The 19,935-nt window shown below is 42.0% G+C and overlaps 2 protein-coding genes across 7 annotated transcripts; both read left to right on the top strand.

Annotated features, from left to right (window-relative positions):
* Nucleotides 1-7,557, top strand: tdg.2 (thymine DNA glycosylase, tandem duplicate 2; the record flags this gene model as incomplete). 4 transcript variants are annotated; one of them, XM_083972884.1, is made up of 11 exons in its annotated part: nucleotides 92-119; nucleotides 352-419; nucleotides 1,506-1,879; nucleotides 2,812-3,011; nucleotides 3,228-3,297; nucleotides 4,207-4,342; nucleotides 4,713-4,795; nucleotides 4,903-4,997; nucleotides 5,089-5,260; nucleotides 5,354-5,510; nucleotides 7,373-7,557. In XM_083972884.1, 9 exons carry the CDS (start codon nucleotides 364-366, stop codon nucleotides 5,458-5,460), a joined length of 1,293 nt encoding a protein of 430 aa, XP_083829010.1. In that variant the 3' UTR covers nucleotides 5,461-5,510; nucleotides 7,373-7,557. The 4 variants fall into 4 exon arrangements, with proteins under 4 accessions (XP_083829011.1, XP_083829012.1, XP_083829010.1 ...); XM_083972885.1 differs by lacking the exon at nucleotides 352-419 and having other exon boundaries at nucleotides 1-119; XM_083972886.1 differs by lacking the exon at nucleotides 352-419 and having other exon boundaries at nucleotides 30-110.
* Nucleotides 7,558-8,998: 1,441 nt separating this feature from the next.
* Nucleotides 8,999-19,651, top strand: LOC310986799 (G/T mismatch-specific thymine DNA glycosylase-like). Of its 3 annotated transcripts, none has more exons than XM_083972879.1 (11): nucleotides 9,005-9,129; nucleotides 9,737-9,811; nucleotides 11,192-11,358; nucleotides 11,588-11,898; nucleotides 11,996-12,065; nucleotides 12,243-12,378; nucleotides 12,573-12,655; nucleotides 12,742-12,836; nucleotides 16,060-16,231; nucleotides 16,461-16,613; nucleotides 18,971-19,651. In XM_083972879.1, the coding sequence occupies exons 2-11, from the start codon at nucleotides 9,753-9,755 to the stop codon at nucleotides 19,096-19,098; spliced, it is 1,374 nt and encodes a 457-aa protein (XP_083829005.1). In that variant the 5' UTR covers nucleotides 9,005-9,129; nucleotides 9,737-9,752; the 3' UTR covers nucleotides 19,099-19,651. The 3 variants fall into 3 exon arrangements, with proteins under 3 accessions (XP_083829007.1, XP_083829005.1, XP_083829006.1); XM_083972880.1 differs by having other exon boundaries at nucleotides 9,623-9,811; XM_083972881.1 differs by lacking the exon at nucleotides 9,737-9,811 and having other exon boundaries at nucleotides 8,999-9,129.
* Nucleotides 19,652-19,935: the final 284 nt, after the last annotated feature.

Genomic DNA, 19,935 nt, shown 5'->3' with positions numbered 1-19,935 from the left:
GTCAGCCCCAGCAAGAAGAGACGTCGACCGACGTCGACCGTTTAAATGGTCTTTGTTATGGGAGAGTTCCCAGCCCCCCGTCTGCTTATCTGAAAACTAAAGACCAAAATGTATGACAGGTATGTTAGTTTACTCATATATGTTTCATCACCGTATCGGTCACCTGCGCGTTGACCGCAGCTGTAGGACCGGGTACTGCCGGGAGTTTAGTGTTGGTTAGAGCCTCGACCTTCCTGTCTTCCTCTTTGTGGCAGCTCTGTATTGTATGTGTCTTAATCTCCACACAGCTCATGTTCCCAGTGTGTCTAAATGTATCTGACACTGCGATAAATGTGAATGTATTCAAATAAGTCAACAGTTAAGATGGAGGAAAACCAGTACACATCACTGACGGTTCCTACGGATTATTTTCAGCAGTGGTGAGTTGGTGTTGGAGGTGGCAGGTCCTGGGTTTTCATTTTCATGCATGAGATGGAGAGATTAAATATCATTTTACCAGCGATATTGTAAACATATCAGTGTACTCCATATATCTAGGCTTGTAGCAAGTGATAGTGCAATAAAGATGGGAATAGTCTGATAGTTTTATTCTGAGGAGCCCTGAGTTACTGTCCTGGTATGCAGAAATTAATGTTACAATTTCAAAAACAGGTGATCCATGGATGACAGAGCTGCAAAGAATAGGAAAAAGAATCAGCAGCTATTCATTATCAATAGTTAAAATTTTCATGCAATAATACCAATCACTGGCTGGTTTAAGCCATTATTTGATATACAAATTGAATATGTTTGGGGTCTGGATCATTGGTTGTTTTCAAGGAAACGTTGTGTTGTGCTGTTTTTCACTAATTTGTGACTATTAGCAACTAAAATATGGAGAAAATCAGAAGCAGGTCAATCAAAAATGAAGATAAGTTTAGTTGTGGCGCTAATGAAAACTTACCGCTGGTCTCACAGATTCAAAGACATGACTTTACACCATCACTTGCCACAGGCTTAATAAATGCTCCTGCACTGGCTCCTACTCAGCCTGTTTTTCCAACTGTAGTGTGTATACACACCCCAAAATACTCCTCACATGTCTGATTTGTAGTTCACTTCATATCAGTCACAGTGTTGATGCAAATCTTATTGACTGTTTGTGTATCTTCATTCCATGCTAGATATTTTGTTACTGAGGTAAAAGCGCAGATTTAGTCTGACAAAGACCTACTGTACTGTATGTGTGGATGTTACAAATACATGTTGTTTGAAATAGATCAGATGTCCTCTGATAAACAGGTCTTCATCAGCATGTTTGTTTGCAAGCATTATGTCTTCTAAGTTTTCCTCACCCACTTCACACACCGCATTAAACACCAGACACGATTTATTTCTTTTCTTGCTGTCGTCGCGGGTCGCATTCATTGTCTGTTTCTGCTCACCTTCCTCTCCTTTTCCTCTTTAACCTTCTCCTTCCTCCTCATCTTCTCCTCTTCTCTCATTCCCCGCTTCCTGGTTCCCAGGTACCAGTCCAGTCAGCAGAACCCCCAGGCCCAGCATGTGATGCCGTATCACAACATGGGCCACTACCTGGAAGATCCCAGAGATGAGCCTGTCATGGCCGAGCTGTCGGTCCACCGGGAACAGCCTCTTCCCCAGGAACCTTTTTACCAGAACTACCCTGCAGCCCCAAATCACTACCAGGAGCCCATGTACCAGCAGAACATCAGGGGGCGGGAGCAGCAACTGCATCAGCAACATCAGCAACAGATGCAGCAGCATCAGCAGCAGCAGCAGCAGCAGCATTATACAGTCCTGCAACCTCAGCATCACCATAAAATGCAGCAGCAGGAGCCGTACATCCAGCTCCAGCCTCAGCCTGCTGGGCCACCTCTAGGTATGGATCTAAACTTTCCCTCACACCTAAAGACCCAAGTACACCGAAGCAGAGTGGTGTCATGGGAGTTGTTGTCTTCACCACCTTTGCTGCAAGCTTCTCTCTTTAGATTCCCTTAGTGTGAGTTGTTTGAGGTGCTTTCACCAGGTCCAGGACCATACCAGTGTAGACACAGGATGAAGCAGTTTCACATGAAAGATCTGTGACTCACCAGGGCTCCAGTCTGCCCCTAAATGGAGGCGTTTCACCCCTAAAATTTGAGACATTGCAAGTAAATTTTTCATCTACATGCGCATGTGCATCCAGTAAATTGGCTGTTTTTTTTAACACTGGTGCAACATGGAAGGGGCAACTCAAAGAATCTGGAATCTGCCATTACAGGTGGCAGGCACAATGTGTGTGAGGATCATGAATGAAAAGAAATGTCAATATTTGCTTTGTTTTCTAAAATGTTGAAGTTAGGGAGCACTGTGCTCCTTGTAAATAAAGTTAGTCAGCGCCCTGCTCACTGTGTTACAGTTACAGTTGTAAAAATGTATAAATATGTCAAATGTATTAGGAAAAATTCAGCTTTAAACTGGATAAAGTCATATTGACACTGACTTATACATACTTATACATTTGTAACATTACTGACAGGTGACCAAATGAACTAATGGAATGAAGTTGTGAAGATTTCCGTAGGTTTGAGAATTTTGAGCTATAACAATGAAATAATATGATAGTGTTAGACCCAGTAGTGTTTCTGTCTGCACCAATAAAGTGTGAAATATCCTTAAAATTTCTCCTAGGAACTCCTACAAAAGTTTTGGAGTCATGCCTTCACCACTTTTCTGTGTTTTCTCTATTGACAATAACATTGTTGTGGATTTCTGGTTGAATGTTTTTGTAGTAGCTGTGATACATCAACACTTTCCTCCTCTCTGCCCTAGCTGCGACACCAGTGAAGAAGAAGAGAGGCCGGCCTCCTAAGCACCAAGCGGAGGAGGGCATGACGCAGGAGGAGGAGGACGAGGCCGAGGCAGCCAAGAAAGCCAAGCGGATTCTCAACCGCTTCAACGGCATGTCGGTGGCTGAGGTCATGGCCAAAACCCTCCCAGACGTTATTACCTACAATCTTGACATTTTGATAGTGAGTTATTTCCTGGTGGCCCATTAAGAACTGAGATTGATTGATTGATTGATTGATTGGTGTGGATAACCAGTGGGTTGATGTTGTTCTACAAGGAAAGCTGACACATTTTAGAAACACTTTACACGCAATGTATCAACGGTGTGAAATTTCAGCAACATGAAATTGTAGTTCTTAGGTCTGTTGCCATGGTAACCCCTTCATGTTTCTCCTCAGATTGGAATTAACCCAGGACTATTGTCAGCCTTCAAAGGACGCCATTACCCAAACCCAGGAAACCATTTCTGTATGTTGAAATTCCATTTCATTACTGACTACAGTGTCCATTACTCCACCCTGCTGGACACAGCAGTGGCTCCATCATCGCCAACATTTGTTGTACTGTTCAGATTACACACCTTACAATAAGGGTCCCTTAATTAACGTTAGTTAGTACATTATTAAGCATTAATTAACTGTTTACAGATATATTAACAATCATTATTATGTATTACTTAGGATTAGGAAACACATTAATTAATATAGCCTATTAGTAAGCAGTTAATTAATGTTTACTACTCAAAGTTAGTTAATAAATTATTAAGTAATAATAAAAGTTGAATAATGTAATTAGTTATCATTATCTATGCATTACTCAGCATGAATTAACACATTAGTTTATATATTAATGCTTAATAATGTACTAACTAACGTTAATTAAGGGACCCTTATTGTAAAGTGTTACCCAGATTTGTTCAATCTCATAACTTCAAATGCAAGTAGAGATCCCATCATGCGGATATGATGCAACAGAACTTTACCACTTTAAATTCAATGTATTGTTGCAGCCATAAAAATGGTGTCTTGGGTTTGAATTGAGTAGTTTTTGTTCACTTCTGATTTTATAATGGGTCAGTAAAAGGCAACACCAACCATTTAGGTGAAGCTCTGACAGAACATTTGCTTTCACACTGTTCAAAGAGTGTTTTATTTCTTTTGTGCATCGTATACAGTTTTCTTTTGATTTCCCTGCATGGATTGTGCACTTCTTTTAATCATTCTTGTGTGTTTGAGGCATCCAAACACTTTTTGTTACTGATGCTGTCGGTTCATGTTTCAGGACAACAAACCTTCTCTCATCCTGCAGTGTTTTTACATTTGCTTGTTGATCGCCACTTGTCCAAATAAAACTCTTCAACTCTTCTGTCGTCTGCAGGGAAATGTCTGTTCCTCTCTGGTCTGACCGACGAGCAGCTCAACTACATGCACGATCAGAGCCTGCCGGAGAAGTACAGCATCGGCTTCACCAACATGGTGGAAAGGACCACACCTGGCAGCAAAGACCTCTCCAGGTGAGAATAAAAAACACAATAAGATAAGATAAGAAGACTTTATTGTCCAATGGTTTAAAAACACAGTGGAAATTTGCCTTTGGCATCTTGGTAGTCAGCCAACAATAACAGCGGGACACATCTAGCACAGTAACAATAAAATAAATAAACACATGAAATACAACAATACAGTATCATACAACAGCTGCGGTTTCACTATAGCTCAAAGTTCACCTGAAGATGCAATGAGAAATTATGACATACATTTATTGAAGCATTTTCCAGAATGATTCAGAAGACTGAATTCTAAGACCGATTCTAAGATCTAACAGCGAGGTTGTAATCTAGTGTGAACTGACTAGATCTTACTGGTTTTATGTTTCTGTTCCAGCAAGGAGATTCGTGAAGGAGGCCGACAATTACTTGACAAACTGCAGAAGTACAAGCCTTTAATAGCAGCTTTTAATGGGAAAGGTAAAAATATGAAGACACTTTAGTCCATATCTGCTGGATATGTTTACATGGAGTATCCATAAAGCTATTCGATATGTTTAACAGTGTATTTATATGTTTTTTTGCAGGTATTTATGAAATCTTCTGCAAAGAGACATTTGGTGTGAAGGCAAAGAATCTGGAGTTTGGTCTGCAGCCCTACAAAATCCCAGAGACTGAAACTGTATGAAGTCACATTACTTACACATTACTCCTTGAAATATATTTAGCAACACAAGCAACGGCCCTCACAGCATACTTCCTATCTCACCTAGGTGTGCTACCTGATGCCCTCATCAAGCCCTCGCTGTGCCCAGTTTCCCCGTGCGCAGGACAAGGTGCATTTCTACATCAAGCTGAAGGAACTGAGAGACCAGATGAAGGGCCTGGTACCCAACCCCGAGGTGGCGGAGACCGAGTACTCCTTCAACCTACAGCTGGCTAAAGGTAAAACGCTGGATGCAGAGACTAACCTGCTCATCCAGACACATTTCTGTCTGGGGAAAGATTTAACCCCTTCCCAATGGTTTTCCTGTGCAGAGGACGCCAAGAGGATGGCAATCAAAGAAGAGCAGGTGGATCCAGAGTATGAAAGCTGTAGCAGTCTCCACGACAACACGAGACAAAGCAGCAACGTCACCAACTGAAAGAAACCGAAGAGGAGAGAAGAACCAGGCCCGTCTACTGTAGCACACAGGTACTGCACTTATCCCAGAGGTGTCATTCAAGTAGTGACAAGTAACAAGTGGTGAAAGAAGTATTCAGAACTTTTACTGAGTTCAACTCATCCAAGTCAAAGTTAAGTAAATGTACAAATGTATTACTAGTAAAATATACTTTAAGTATAAAAGTTATATATACAGCCACAGTGTTCTCTATCAGGTCACCGTTATATCAGTTAATCATTTTTGATTAATTTACATGTGAACCCCATCTTAAAGGAATAGTTCACCAAAAAATGAAATTAAGTCATTGACTCACCCCCATGCTGATGAATACTCCGGAGTAGTTTTTTATTCTTCAAAGTGAATCTGGAGACCTGGGAGGCCGGTTCGTAGTCCAACGAAAACTTTGTTTGAGAGTAATAGTGCCCAACATATTAAGTCCACAAAACTACACGAAAACCATGTAATATTCCTCCATACTGCTCGTCTGCTGCAATCCAAGTGTCCTGAAGGGGTATAGTCCAGAGTTTACTGGAAACAACGTCATTTAGGACATTTTTACAGCCTAAACAGTCCTGTATTGAATTTTCCTGGGGCGCAGGTCCGGTCACGCAGACGTGACCGGACCTGCGCCCCTGAATGACTTTGTTTCGGGTAAACTCTGGACTATCTCCCTTCAGGACACTTTGATTGCAGCGGACGAGCAGTGTGGAGAAATATTAAACGGTTTTTGTGTAGTTTTATGGACGTTTTTGTGTCGGGCGCTATTACTCTCATATAAAGTTTTCGTTGAGTCAATAATGACTGAATTTCTTTTTTTTTGGTGAACTATTCCTTGCAGGAGAACTCATTTGATATACTTCCTGGTATACTGGGGTAACTGAACTGTATAACAGGGCCTTGTGTATTTTTAAAATAGGAAGCAAAATAAGTAGTAATTACAGCCATTGGATAAATGCTGCAGATTATAATCTAAAAAGATTTGTACCTATAGTTAAACAATAATGAGTGACTTCCCACCACGGTGACTTAGTACCTATCTTAAAGGGATAGTTCATTGAAATTTCACTCATTATCTACTCACCCTCATGTCGACTAAGGGCTGGGAGAAGTTTCAGAGTTATCTATGGCTTCTCTGAGTTACAGGGGGTCTCGGCGCAGCAGTGCATGCCCATATAACGGTTGCAAATGGATACCAACTGTCTTCGTAACAAAAAGACACACCAAAAAACATCCAAATACCTCCATGCTGCTCGTATGTAATGTCCGTCTTGTATTGAAGCCCCGAAAAACATTAAATAAGTCTATATTTCAAGCTTGTTTTGTAGCGGAAGATTCTCGAAGCTTCTTGAAGCTCCTCTTCCCAGCTCGTCCAAATTTGACGAACCGGGAAGAGGAGCTTCGAGAAGCTTCCGCTACAAAACAAGCTTGAAATATAGACTTTTTTTTTGGGGGGGGGGGACAATTTCGCATTTCAGGGCTTCAATACAAGACGGACATTACATACGAGCAGCATGGAGGTATTTGGATGTTTTTTGGTGTGTCTTTTTGTTACGAAGACAGTTGATATCCATTTGCAACCGATATGGACGTGCACTGCTACGCCGAGACCCCCTGTAACTCAGAGAAGGGACGGATAACTCTGAAACTTCTCCCAGCCCTTAGTCGACATGGGGGTGGGTAGATAATGAGTGAAATTTCAATTTTGGGTGAACTATCCCTTTAAGCACAACATAAGTCTTAATTGTTTTGTTTTTGTACTGACAATCAAGGAGGTATCAATTCATTTGCGAATCTCATAAATCATGGCTTGCTTTGAAAAATGTAAATGATACAAAGATTTAGTGATGTTCTGCAAAGCAGTGTAATCCATTTTCACCGTGGTATGTTGCAGAAATGGACATTGTAAGCCGGTCAGTGGAGAACACGACACAGACGGAACCACTACGGCCGGAGACCTTCACCCTGCAGATACCGGCTGTACTGGCAACACGATGCATCAGTGAGAGCAGGCAACCCACTGATGACACCACAAAAGAAGAAGACTCACACTGTTCCTGAGGCTCTGCAATGTAACGCACAAGAAAGAAAGTGCTGACAACAGTTACATTTTCTAACTCTCAAACGGACTGCATGTTTTTGGTGTTATTTTTTATCACTATTTATTGCATTTTGTAAGGTACGTGTATGTCCAGTGACTTATTTTTGTATTTTGAAAGAATGACATTTTATGATTTATCAGCTGTATAAATACGTAATTGTACTCTGGAATTTCTAATCTATAATTGCAGTTATTAAATCTCTTCTAAAGCTGCTATATTTATCGTCTGATAGCTGCAGTGTATATAACGCACACACAACACATCACAAATGTGTGTTGCTTGAGTTATTTTCATGATTCACTCCCTTAATGAAATTATTTTCTTCCCAGCAGCCCTCTGTTCAGTTTACTGTTTCATCTATTGTCTGTAGGTGGGCTACACCCTAGACAGGTCACCACTCTGTTACAGGGCTACATATAGAGATGAACACCCCACACACTCACATTCACACCTATGGACAATTAAGAGTCACCAATTAACCTACAGTACTGCATGTTTCTGGACTGTGAGACGAAGCTGGAGAATCTGGAGAGAACCCACGCAGACACAAGGAGAACACCCAGATCTGAAAATGGAAACCAATTGAATCCAACCTTGCTAAGAGGCAATAGTGCCATCCCATCCACCACACCACTGTGCCACCAGAGTTTCCCGCCACAGTTTTGAATACTTAGTGTGCTGTGTACAGCAGACATACACCAACATTGACAAGTTAGAAAGAAAAACAGCCATTAAAATCACAAAGAAGCTTGGTTTTCTTTTAAACAATATTTTTCACTTGTGTTATCTTTATAACATAGTTGTAGTTAAGAAAAACCATACAGGTCAATTCAACTGACCCAACGGAACCTTTTACCAGTGTTAGAAGCCAACACAAAGCCAAATAGTTGAATAGTCAATATATAGGCATTCTGACTTGAAGTAATGTCATATTGTTACAAATAAAAGGCACACTTTACTGTGTATTAGACATATAAACAGTATGGTTTGGGGGATTGTAAAATGAAAAGTACATGTTATTGCAACATTGATACAATGGTCTGTGTTCCCATCTAATTGTCGCATAGGCAAATTAAATAGTGACATACTCATGGATGTATAGATCCATGGAAATACTGCACCAAGCTTCTTGCACCACTGTTTAAATACCACAGACTATCAGCCAATCGGAAACAACCTCAGAGTTTAAAAGTCGAGCAGCTCATACCAATTCTGAAATAGGGGTGTTTCCTTCTGTTTATAATCCAGTTTACACCACGCGGACCGCATTTAAAAATATATGTTGAAAACAACGACAACAGCCTTTTTTATGAAATAGTCTTGAGCATGTTCCTGGAAGCCTTTTTTCTTGACTACGGTTTAAGTTATTTTTCTTTCACACCCCTATGTCCCAGACTTGAGCTCTTCCGGTGTCAAAGTTGACCGGCAGGACTGTCATGTCTTTGTTGTCTCTGTAGCAGCTCAAATATAGTGGATATTGGAGCGTGGTGGATGGAAAAATAACATTTAACTGGACAGAGGAAACAGTTTTAACCCTTACCCACACCAGGTACGTTTAAACTCATGAATACGGCTAAACTGCGAACAGTTTCTTTGCGAGGAATCTCAGTGGAGGCGAAACCATTCATCCATGCTAAGTTAGCCTAGCAGCTAGCCGCTGGCTAACATTAGCTGTACTTGTGGCACTGGTACTCAACCGCTGCAAACACAATTCATGTCATTAATCAGAAGACATGAAACCCCGAGGACCGAAATCAAGTACATTAACCTGCTAGTAGCGTACTCTAAACCTGTTTAAAATAGGGCCAATTGACGATTTACTGTCATCCGTGTTTAGCTTGTTGGTTAGCTTAGCAGTGGGAGAAAGGAAACATGTAGGCTAGTTTGTTTACAGAATTTGATGTTTCAGAGGTCTACTGTTTCATAAAATGAGGGCTACGTAGAGGTGTTTTAATTTCATTTTTTTTGCAACATCGTCACCTGCCTTGTCCTTTGTTGGTATTATTTATGTCATGGTTTATCTTTTCTTGCTAACTCCACAGTTCGTCTCCAATACCCTGCCACATGCATTCAGTTTCATACACTGCCAGACGCTTTGATTTGTTAAAACACTTGTACATCACCTCAACGTGCATATATTGATTTATTTAATAAAGTCAAACCACCCAAAAGATGGAAGAAAAGATGAATGGATCACTGCCTGTTGTCTCCCCGGAGTATCTTCAACAGTGGTGAGTCTTCCTCCTCACCACAGTGTGCCCATACAGGAACAAAACTCTGAATGGCAAAGTGTGATGAAAATGAAATGAAAGCATGTGCACCTACCCAGCCTTTTGACTTTTGTTTTATTATTTCCCCCCCATAATATGTCGTTTGGATTGTTTGTACACCTTGGATGACAATTGACTTGGTGTGCTGTGTACACACCGCTGCAGCATATTGTTGTGCTTTAATTCAGGGAAAACAAAGATGTGTCTCTGATCATTTCATTACATATAATACCTTCATGACGGTCTCACGGTTGTTGGTTGAACTTAAAGTCTGTGTATAAAATGTGGTTTGAAAACAAGTTACAAGTTAGATCTGATTATCTTATTATGTACACCTACAGACCTGCAATAAATTCTACCTTGATTGAGATTAGATCAGTTTTAATTTAAACATTTTTAAAGACAAGATATATATTTATTTATAATTAAAGAAATCCTTGTTCCTTTAAAATGACTAGTGCAAAAGAAAAACTGGGAAGAGAAAAGGCATTTCATAGTGCATTCTAAATGTTACATACAATAGCTAGAAATGAAAAACAAAACATAAATGTTTATACAGGGTGGCAGGTAGAGTCATGGACAGTGCAAGTGCAAATCAAACGAAAAACAAAATTCTGCTCATATTGAAAGGACAGAGTGGCATCCACAGTATTGATAGCAGAGCATAACAGGGAAGATACTGCACCTTCACATACACATATAATGGAGGTCCGCAGGTATAGCCACAGTCACGAGGTACCGTACCAGTGAGGAGAAGTGACAACGTGTGGCGGTTAGCGGTAGTTAAATTAAACTCACTCACCCATAAAAGACGTGCTAACCCACTTGCCAAGTGGTCATTGACCTGTTGGCGAAACGGTTTGCATCGTCAGCCGCGGTGCGGGGAACCCGGATTCGAAACCCACTCAGGACAAGCCAGACAACATAGGTTACACATATTGCACTCATAGATGGTTACAGATTTAAAGAGGTGGAGTCACCATTCAATTTCATGCACATTTTATAGCAGCATTTTGGTGTGAGGTCTCTCTAATATTTAGTTTGCCCTGCCTGATGCATAAAGCACAAAGCTCCACAAATACCTTAGGCGTTCATGAAGGAACCTTCATAGGGAGCCAGTGACCCATAACATCTGTAGGAGAAAATGTATCTGTTATGTATTATGACTGAGTTAAAGTCAGTCAACCACAGAAAATGATAAAAAAGATATATAAAAAAGCATAGTGATTACACACTAAAACCCTGGTGTGACACAGCTTTAATCCCACAGCCCGACCCACTGCCACTTTGCTTGTTGTGTGTCTTATTTAACAGTTTTTCTTCACTCTTTTCCTACCACAGGGTACAGTCTGCCCAGCATTTCCACAGCCTCCAGGCCCAGTATTCAGGCTTCAACCAAAACAATCAGTATCACTACCCAGAGGGGCCGGCAGGAGAGACAGCCATGGCACACATGGCTAATCCAGATCCCATGATGGATCAACTGGAGCCTGCAAACCTGGCAAAACGTACTTCAATCTCATTTGTCATAGTTTATGTAAATGTTCCCGTCCTTGGATATATACTACCTGATTGGAAATACCATAAATGTGTTTGCACAGAAGCTTTGTATGATACCAAACACTCGGCTAAACTAAATGTAGTGAAAGATTGAATCTTCTGCTACAGTGCAAAAGTAGGACAGCTGGATAACATAGTTCTTCCTGTTGAAATCCCCTGTTCCTTCTCTTCTTATAGCCCCAGCCAAGAAGAGAGGCAGAGCAGCTCAACCCAAGGAACCCAAGCCACCCAAACCACCTAAAGTACCCAAGGCACCAAAGCCACCCAAGGCACCAAAGCCACCTAAGGACCCAAATGCACCAAAAGCCAAACCTGGTCCTAAGTCCAAGAAGGCCGCTGATGCTCAGGCAGATGGTAAGCAGGAGAAGATTGATGAGAGCTTCAAGAAGGTGAAGAGGAAAGTCGACCGCTTCAAAGGAATGTCAGAAGAGGAAGTCATGAAAAAAACTCTACCAGACCTGCTGGACTACAACCTGGACTATGTCATTGTGAGGCCACGTTTCCATCGATTTTACAGTGAAACCCAGCACCATGCTTTGGAAAGAAATTTAGTTTTGAAGATTAAAAAACATTTGCCTTTTTCAGATCGGTATCAATCCAGGTTTGATGGCAGCTTTCATTGGACGATGGTTTCCAGGACCTGGGAATCATTTCTGTAAGTTGTGTTACAAAATGTTTTTCTGTAGAAAGAAATGGTGGAATTTGGGCATTTTTACTGTTATTGCACCCTCCCCGTGTTATGAATGGCACTGTTACACCATTAACTTCAGTCAAATATATCAGCTTTGTCAGCTGCAGAGATGAAACAACCAGTAACTTTTTTTCATTTCAGGGAAGTGCCTGTTTCTGTCAGGATTCACGGAGGAGCAGCTCAACCACATGAGTGACACCACACTGCCTACCAAGTACAAAATGGGCTTCACCAACATGGTTGCCAGGGCGACACCAGGGAGTAAAGACCTCTCAACGTAAAAACACATTACTGTTCAGTTTGATCTCTGACCACCATGCTTGAAATTTGATAGAGACAGAAAGTTTGTATTTGGTCTGAAGAGGGGACATTCGAAAGGAGATGAGCAACCAGGAGCTGTTAGCTCTGAGACCAGAATTCTGCTGTGATGCTGTATTTTAACCATTTGTTCTTTTGTTTTCATCTCAACAGTAAAGAGTTGCGTGAAGGAGGCAAAATCCTTGTTGAGAAATTAAAGAAATTCAGGCCTCTTATTGCTGTTTTCAACGGGAAATGTGAGTAGTCCTCCACTACAGTACAACAGCTGCTCTAAAATGAGTCTTTCAAGTGGATTTAAGTGATTCATCTGTTTTTCTCACAGGTATCTATGAAATGTTCTGCAGAGAGATGTTTGGTAAAAAACCAAAGAAACTTGACTTTGGTCTGCAGCCGCACAAGATCCCTGACTGTGACGTGGTGAGAATTCAAACATCTTACAACTGTGCATCTCTTTATGATATTAACACAATTTACACACACATTGGAAAACATTAGAAATGCTCTCCGTCTGAACTCGCATCTCTCAGTATCGTTCGTCAAGAATTTGAAAAAAATCTTGTTTTCCATCAAGTTAAAATGTCGTATGAGTATCATGTGCTGTGTCTCAATTCGAATACTTCCATACTTAAACTAAGTATTTTGAGTACCGTATTTTCCGGACTATAAGTCGCGACCTATATTCAGAAGCGACTTATATATTAAAAAAAAACCTACGCTATGACCACAAGAGGGAAGCAAGGCTTTTATTTCTAAATCCCTCCTCATTCAGTGGCTCATCTTCATCTTCCTCACGTGCTGTTCTCCTCGCTGCGCTGTCTGACCTGTCTCCGTTGCGCCGTAGCCCAGTCAATTCAGAGTATTTTCACAGCGTATTCTGCGGTCCGTCTTCGGTCTCTGCTCCGGTCCCGACTGTGCTCCGGACACGGAGCAGAGAGCCAGGCCCGACAGTGCAAGGCTGTCCCTCTCTGAAGCAGAGGAGAGGTCGGCTTCACTCCCGTCCGTCTTCACAGACAGTCCACAAAGGGTTTCTGATCACAGGGTTTCCCGCAGCGCTTTCCTAAGAAAGAAAGAGCTGCCGCCTAAACTAACGTGTTAAAAAAAAAAAAGTAGCGATATTCGCCGCCGCCGCCCCCCATCGGACGATCGCCTTCATTCATCTCCGCATCCTCACACACACATAGTAGGCTACACACACCACAGAGAAGCGTGTACTAGCAGCGCGCTGTAGGTGCCGGCCTTTCGTGTAAACAAAGCCCCGGCCATTATATGAGACCCAGCTATTAATTAAATGTTTGAAAAATAAATGCGACTTATAGTCTGGTGCGACTTATATATGTTTTTTTCCTCTTCATGACGTATTTTTTGACTGATGCGACTAATACTCAGGTGCGATATATAGTCCGGAAAATACGGTATGTAAGTGTGTCTCACTGCAGTGTACTGCCTGTAAGTACCCGGATGGAACTCAAAACAATCCAAAAGTAGAATGTGGAACGATGCACACTTCACACCCTCAATGATCGCCGTCGGGGCTACATAGCGGAATATAACATGTAAAACAACATGCCAGCAGGCAAATGTTTTCTGCCAGTAAGAGGAGCTGGCTGATGCGGAGGCAGCGGCATAATCTCCACCTCACAGTAAACAGGTGACGCACACAAAGAAACAGAAAAAAGGGAGGAAAAAAGGACAAGTAAGGAGTTCATTATCGCTAATAACAAACAAAACAAGCCGGTAGATGTAAAAGAAAACATTGGCAACTGTTCCAGCAAGTGCACATGCACAACAGCGGTTCGATTTGAGACAACACTAACAGTCAAAATTTGCACACCACAGAAGTAAGTACATAGTCTATGTACATAGTATAGTACATGACAGTGTACTCATTGAAGTATTCGAATTGGCACACAGCAATAGACTATAAAGCTCAGGGACCATAATGATAAGGAAAAAATGGACTAAGGAGGTAGAGCAGCTCATCCACTGATCATAAGGTTATTGCAGTTTCTGGATCCTCCAGTCCACACTTTGATGTGTTTTTGGGCTGAGGGGTGTGTGTGTCTGTGTGTAAAAAGCTTCATACGAATGTGGTTCAAGGTCTGCACTTAACAGTAAAATGACTGATGCCTGCTTGATATCTGACAAAATTACTGACAGGTGAAACGGTAGGACTGAATACTTAAAGGGATAGTTCACCCAAAATTGAAATTGCACTCATTATCTACTCACCCTCATGTGGACTAAGGGTGTATTCACACCTGTTTAGTGCGCACCCTGGTGCGCACCAAATGTTAAAATGATACATTGTTTCATTTTTCAGTTAGTGCGGTTGCGTTCACACCTGCTTTTTATCATTCGGGACCAAACTTGGAGAACGTCACGTCTCCATGACTACCGGTTGGAATCTCGAAGCGCTGATTGATAAAACTTTCATGATGGAGACTCAAGTAGGGCCGGTTGTTAGTGGCTCTGGTCATTTATTTCTATATTGTTTGCATGTATAACTCTGTTTGGTACTTCCGGCTGGTTTCCGGTTGCGTTCACCCAGCTCGGTCCCGTTAGTTCCCGGTTAAACGTTAAACACGGACCTCCGCTGCTCGGTAATCAGCTGCTCAGCGGACCCGAGGGACAGACCCGCCGACCTGTCCGGTGTCTGAGCGGACTCAGCGGACACGCACCGACCGGCTGCCCCGCTGCTGCTGCTGCTGCTGCTGCTGCTTCGTTTGTGGGGACAGAGCTCCGCAGCACCGGAGCACCGGGCGGTCTCCCCGCTGCGTTAACCCGTTGTCAGTGACTACGGGAGCCCTTTTAGCTCAAACTTGTTGAGTTCGCCTGGCAGTTGGCTCGCACCAGAGTGCGGTTGCTTTCACACCTAAACTAGTGCGCACCAGAGTTCGGCTGGAGCCGAACCGAGACCACCTCCTCAGGCCGCACTAGTTTTGGTGCGCATTAGAGTGCGATGTGCTTTCACACTGACCCAAACGGGACCAAATTTAGTGCGCACCAGATTTAGTGCGCACTAACACTGCAGGTGTGAATACACCCTAAGGGCTGGGAGAAGTTTCAGAGTCCTCCGTGGCTTCTCTGAGTTACAGGGGGTCTCGGCGTAGCAGTGCATGTCCATATAACGGTTGCAAATGGATACCAACTGTCTTCGTAACAAAAAGACACACCAAAAAACATCCAAATACCTCCACGCTGCTCGTATGTAATGTCCGTCTTGAATTGAAGCCCCGAAATGCGAAATTGTCCCGAAAAAAATTAAATAAGTCAATATTTCAAGTTTGTTTTGTAGCGGAAGCTTCTCGAAGCTCCTCTTCCCGGTTCCTCAAATTTGGACGAACTGGGAAGATGACGGACCCTGGTTCGTCCAAATTTGACGAACCGGGTAGAGGAGCTACCGCAGTTCGGGGCTTCAATACAAGACGGACATTACATACGAGCACCATGGAGGTATTTGGATGTAGAAAATTAGTGAGTAGAAAATGAGTGAAATTTCAATTTTGGGTGAACTATCCCTTTAACATGAAAAGAAAACAGCAGTGTCCTTGGGGGAGCTGCCAGTCAACCAAACCTTTCAACTATTAATTCTGCTTAAAGATATACAGTACCTGAACTGACCATCATTTCTCCTGCACAGGCTCTGTACTTGATGCCGTCCTCCAGCGCTCGTTGTGCCCAGTTCCCTCGTGCTCAAGACAAAGTCCACTTCTACATCAAACTGAGAGAGCTCAGAGACCAGCTGAAGGGCGTCCGAAAAAGCACTGAGATCGAGGAGGTTGATTACCAGTTTAACCTGCAGTTGGCCAAGGGTGAGGCGGGAACTTTTTCTTTTCTAAAACTTAAAGGACAAAACAGCGTCATGACATATTGATGTAACGGTACAGAATGTGAGGAGCATCTTTTGAATGAATGTTTAAACACTGGTTTGGCAGCCCCTGTGTTTCAGTACATTAAAATCTTGCCACTAGCCCATTCAGCCGAGAGCATGATAAACATGTTGTTTATTTTTTTCTTTTTCTTTTTTTTTTCTATCTCCAGAGGATGCCAAGAGGATGGCCATAAAGGAGGAGCAGTACGATCCTGGTTATGAAGATGCATATGGTGGAGCGTATGTAGAAAAAGGACCTGAAGGAGAGCAGGCCGAGAGCCAGACCAACGGTCACTGTACATTCTCATCTGTAGGAAACTCAGGTACCAACACATACACACTGCCGAGCATGAAGGTAGAATTAGGGGTGATCTCAAATATTCGACGATTTGATTCGGAAAGGTCTGATTCGACTATCAACCTTGTCTTTGAATCGTCGTAAAATGTGGCTATGAAAAAAGATTGTACCATTCTGATTATATAGGGGTGCTCGCTGCTGCTGAACGTCTGATTTTCCATAGAATTTCTTTGTTTTATAATATAGGCGAGATTATTTAGATACAACAACACAGTGAATGCTGTGACTACTCTACTTGATTTTGTTTCCCTTCAATGGAGAGAAAATAAAATTCGGCCTAAAGTTTTATTTACAAGATTAAACTAAGGTACGCATCTCTGTCTATCAATCACGCAGCACCTACACACACATATCATGTCCACACAACGATGGGACTTCACGTTTTCTTTCTCCATACACACTGGTTAATTCACAGCACAAACTCATACTCATCATCGCTACACTGTCCCCAAAAGACAAACGGTGATGTCGTGTACGTGATGAGTGAGATCAGACAAGGATGAATGGAGAATGTTCTGTTATTGTTATCTTATTCCAACTGAAGAATTACATTTGTTTATTTGGGTGTTTAAGCTCTTTTCTCCGGTGCGAAAAAAGACGCAAATGAGATCATGTATCAATGAGGGAAAAACCAACATGATTCAACGACTGAAGGTGAAATCTGACGAATCGGATTCGACTATGAAAATCCTTAGTCTAGGACAGTTAGAATACAGTGATGTGATTCAGAGCTCTTGAGCAATGGCATGATAGAGTGTATTCAGACATGTGGCTTGTTGGCTTTGTTCCGATTCAGGGGCTTAAACGATACAGTTGTTGCATTTTTCTTTTGGATAATTTATGATCACATGGTAACAGTCCCAAATGGTCCAACGTTGTAAACAAATGCCATATGTGCAAATTAGCTGTTCTCTCATTGGTCAGAAATCTTACCTGAAAGGAGGAGTTTATACAGGAAAAACAACAACCGTGGAACATCAGCAGTGTGTGTGTGTGGCTAGTTTTTTGAGTCAGTTGTGTCGGTTGCCGAGTTGATTATGTTCTCACTGCAAACCAACGGCTCCGGGCTCGAATGGAAGCGAGCTGAGACCAGAGTGACTGTTTGTTTTATCATACATCAGAGCGCTGCTGTTTGCTGTGCTCACATCTGCCCAGAAGAACCCATCTTTTGAGTTAAACACTCCCTGTTTCAGAACAACTGCTCCAATACACCCTTATCCTGCATCATGACCACTGATTTTCAGTCCATTCAGATTAAAACCCTGAATGCGGCTGCTACTCTCCCAACACACACCATTTGAGAACTTAAAGCAGATATCAGCTTCGCGGCCGTTTCGGCTAATGCTGCGTTCAAGGCAGGCTTTTGAAACCGTAAGTTACAGCTTCAAGTCACAACTACGACTTGGTAGCGTTCCAGGTAACCCGTAGCTCGTGTTTTTACCATCCTGTTGTCTGTGAAAGTTCCCTATAACGGCCACTCGTAACTTCCGACCCGTGAACTCGTACCAGATCGAACTGGTATGACTTCACAGGAAGGAAAAACACAAAGTACGAGTTTCTTTGAACGCACCATGAGTTAGCAGCCCCCGCCCTTGTCAGGCATCAATTGGTCCTCGTGCTACGTCACCACATTCACGCGCAGCCCTTCATGCCGTTCTCTCTCCTCATTGGATAACACTTGTATCCCACAAGGAAAATTTTCTCCTCGGGTTACAGCAGAGCAGAGTGACGGAGAGACTCGTGTTTAGGCTGAAATACTTCATGTAAGTGATTACTGACGGAAAATAGGACTATTTAGGACTTATATTAACAAAAACATTCCACTGATATCTGCTTTAATGCTTGAACGCTGCCCATGAGGATTGATTAAACATAAGAAGTTCAGCAGTGCAAACATTCATGCCTGGTGAAAAAATTAAAGCAGAAGTAAGCGATCCGGTCATTTTGGCTAACTTCTTGTCAGCCGATGGAGTTAGCAGTCCCCGCCCTCGTCCCTACGTCACCACATTCACACGCATCCCTTGGCTAGACACACAGAGAGGACCGCCCCTTTATGCCGTTCTCTCTCTCCTCATTGGATAAAGGTTGTAGGATACAAGGAAAGTTTTCTCCTCGGCTTACAGCAGAGCAGAGTGACTGACAGACCCGTGCTTCAGACCAAACACTCTATATAAGTGATTGCTGTCGGAAGATAGAACTATTTAAGACTTATATTAACACAAACATTCCGCTTACTTCTGCTTTAACATGAATGAGCACAGAGCTGAACAAACAGCAGTGTCATTGTGTCACATAATGAGTGTGTTTGTTCTGTTTGTGTAGAAGGAGCACAGGAAGCATCCACGTCACAAACACCAGGCGGTCAGCTTCCAGACGGACAGTGGATGACCCAGTCGTTCACAGATCAGATCCCAGACATCAGTGATGGACCCAAAGACGGCAGTGTATGAGGAGGACTTTGCCTCTTGTGTCAGATCTTACATTGTTTTCCTCTTTCTAGTGCCAGAGTGGAATATACACAACGTAGATGGACTTTTTTAGAGATTATGCAGAATATCCTCTCTGTGTTTTATATTGTTTGTGATCTTGTACACATGCATGATCGTCTTCATGGCAGTTCTTTTTAAATATGTGAAATCAGGGACTTGACAATGATGCTTGACTGTCATTGGAGGAGGTCATGTATTTTAACATTGTTTTGCCTTTATACTGTACTGTACTGTACTGTACTGCACTGTGATGCAGTAGCTGTAAACATTCACATCTACTGTTTGAACAGTAGGTTAAACTCCAGGCAGTTATTTTATAACGTGTCTGATCAGCGTGAGCCTTCATGATCCTCTCTGTGACAGAGGATTTAGCTAAGCATTAATATTTTTTACATTCATGGTGCTGTGAACTGACCACTATGCAAAGTGGTCATTCAGTGAAACAAGGCTCATTATGGATCTGAAGAGATTCCACAGATGGAATTTCAATGATTTTCAATATAATGTTACAAAACTCAAACAGCTTTTATTTTGACTTTTATGTTTTTTTGTTTTTGTTTTTTTGCTTTAGGAATTTTAGAATTGTGTTTTGTATGTTTATGGAAATGTCACTCACAAGGAATTTTATGAAACATATGTCAATTAAAATGTCCTGATGATGCTTTTTCTAAATTTGGGGTATTTGTTGTTTTTGTGTATACATTATGGTGAGCCTTCGTGCCACAGCTAACTGTGGTGTTCTATTTTTATTTTTGGAGAAAATGCATGATAAGGAAAAAAGAAAAACAATGGTTTAAG

The sequence above is a fragment of the Trachurus trachurus genome, assembly GCF_905171665.1.
Source record: "Trachurus trachurus genome assembly, chromosome: 6".
NCBI classification, from domain to species: Eukaryota; Metazoa; Chordata; class Actinopteri; order Carangiformes; family Carangidae; genus Trachurus; species Trachurus trachurus.
The sequence above is the reverse complement of the archived record's forward strand: the minus strand, read 5'-3'. Positions and strand labels throughout refer to the sequence as shown.